The sequence below is a fragment of the Dipodomys ordii genome, unplaced genomic scaffold, assembly GCF_000151885.1.
Source record: "Dipodomys ordii isolate 6190 unplaced genomic scaffold, Dord_2.0 Scaffold12, whole genome shotgun sequence".
Classification (NCBI taxonomy): domain Eukaryota; kingdom Metazoa; phylum Chordata; class Mammalia; order Rodentia; family Heteromyidae; genus Dipodomys; species Dipodomys ordii.
The window spans coordinates 6,367,686-6,368,466 of record NW_012267228.1 but is presented as its reverse complement, the minus strand read 5'-3'; the positions used below and the strand labels follow the sequence as shown (position 1 = coordinate 6,368,466).

General features: G+C 73.0%; 1 protein-coding gene across 1 annotated transcript in view; it reads left to right on the top strand.

Annotated features, from left to right (window-relative positions):
- Positions 1–6: 6 nt before the first annotated feature.
- The window catches only part of Arl8b (ADP-ribosylation factor-like 8B), a 35,938-nt gene continuing 35,163 nt past the window's right edge, over positions 7–781 (top strand). The window contains exon 1 of the mRNA XM_013010541.1: positions 7–263. Coding sequence (XP_012865995.1) covers positions 141–263 — 123 coding nt within the window. The 5' untranslated portion in view covers positions 7–140. The remainder of the gene's footprint in view (positions 264–781) is intronic.

The following is a 781-nucleotide window of genomic DNA, read 5'->3' as shown; positions in this document are numbered from 1 at the left end:
CCGCGTCGGCCGGGCTCCGGGAGCCGTTGAGGGGAGGGGCGTCCGGGCCGAGGCCCGCTCGAGTGGAGGTCTTCGCCGCCGCCCCGCCCGTCCTCCCGTCGGCCCTCCCGTCCGCCCGTCCGTCCGTCCCGGCCGTCAACATGCTGGCGCTCATCTCCCGCCTGCTGGACTGGTTTCGCTCGCTCTTCTGGAAGGAGGAGATGGAGCTGACGCTGGTGGGGCTGCAGTACTCGGGCAAGACCACCTTCGTCAACGTGATCGCGGTGAGCCCGCCGCCCGGCCGCCCGGCCCGGCGCGCCCAGGGCCGAGGGGGCGCCCTGGGGACGGCGGGGGCGCCCTGGGCCTACGAGGGGGCGCCCTGGGCCTACGAGGGGGCGCCCTGGGCCTACGAGGGGGCGCCCTGGGCCTACGAGGGGGCGCCCTGGGCCTACGAGGGGGCGCCCAGGGCCGAGGGGGCGCCCTGGGCCTACGAGGGGGCGCCCTGGGGACGGCGGGGATGGGGCGTTCTAGGCTATGGGGGGCGTCATGGGTAGGGGCCGAAGGAGAAAGGGGGGGGTCTCTTGGCCGAGGCTCGGGGCTGGGATTGGCCGCTTGTTTCCGGTGGAGGGGTCCCTCGGAGAGCAGCAGCTGGAGGGTTAATTTTCCTGCTGCGGTTGTTGTTGTTACTATTACCGTGTTACAGGGCTGAGGCTTAGAAAGCCGGCTCCTTGCCCCCCCCCCCCCGCCCTTGTGCAAACTTGTGTGGAGTGGGTGGCGATCTCGCCGGGCTCGGGCCCGGGGA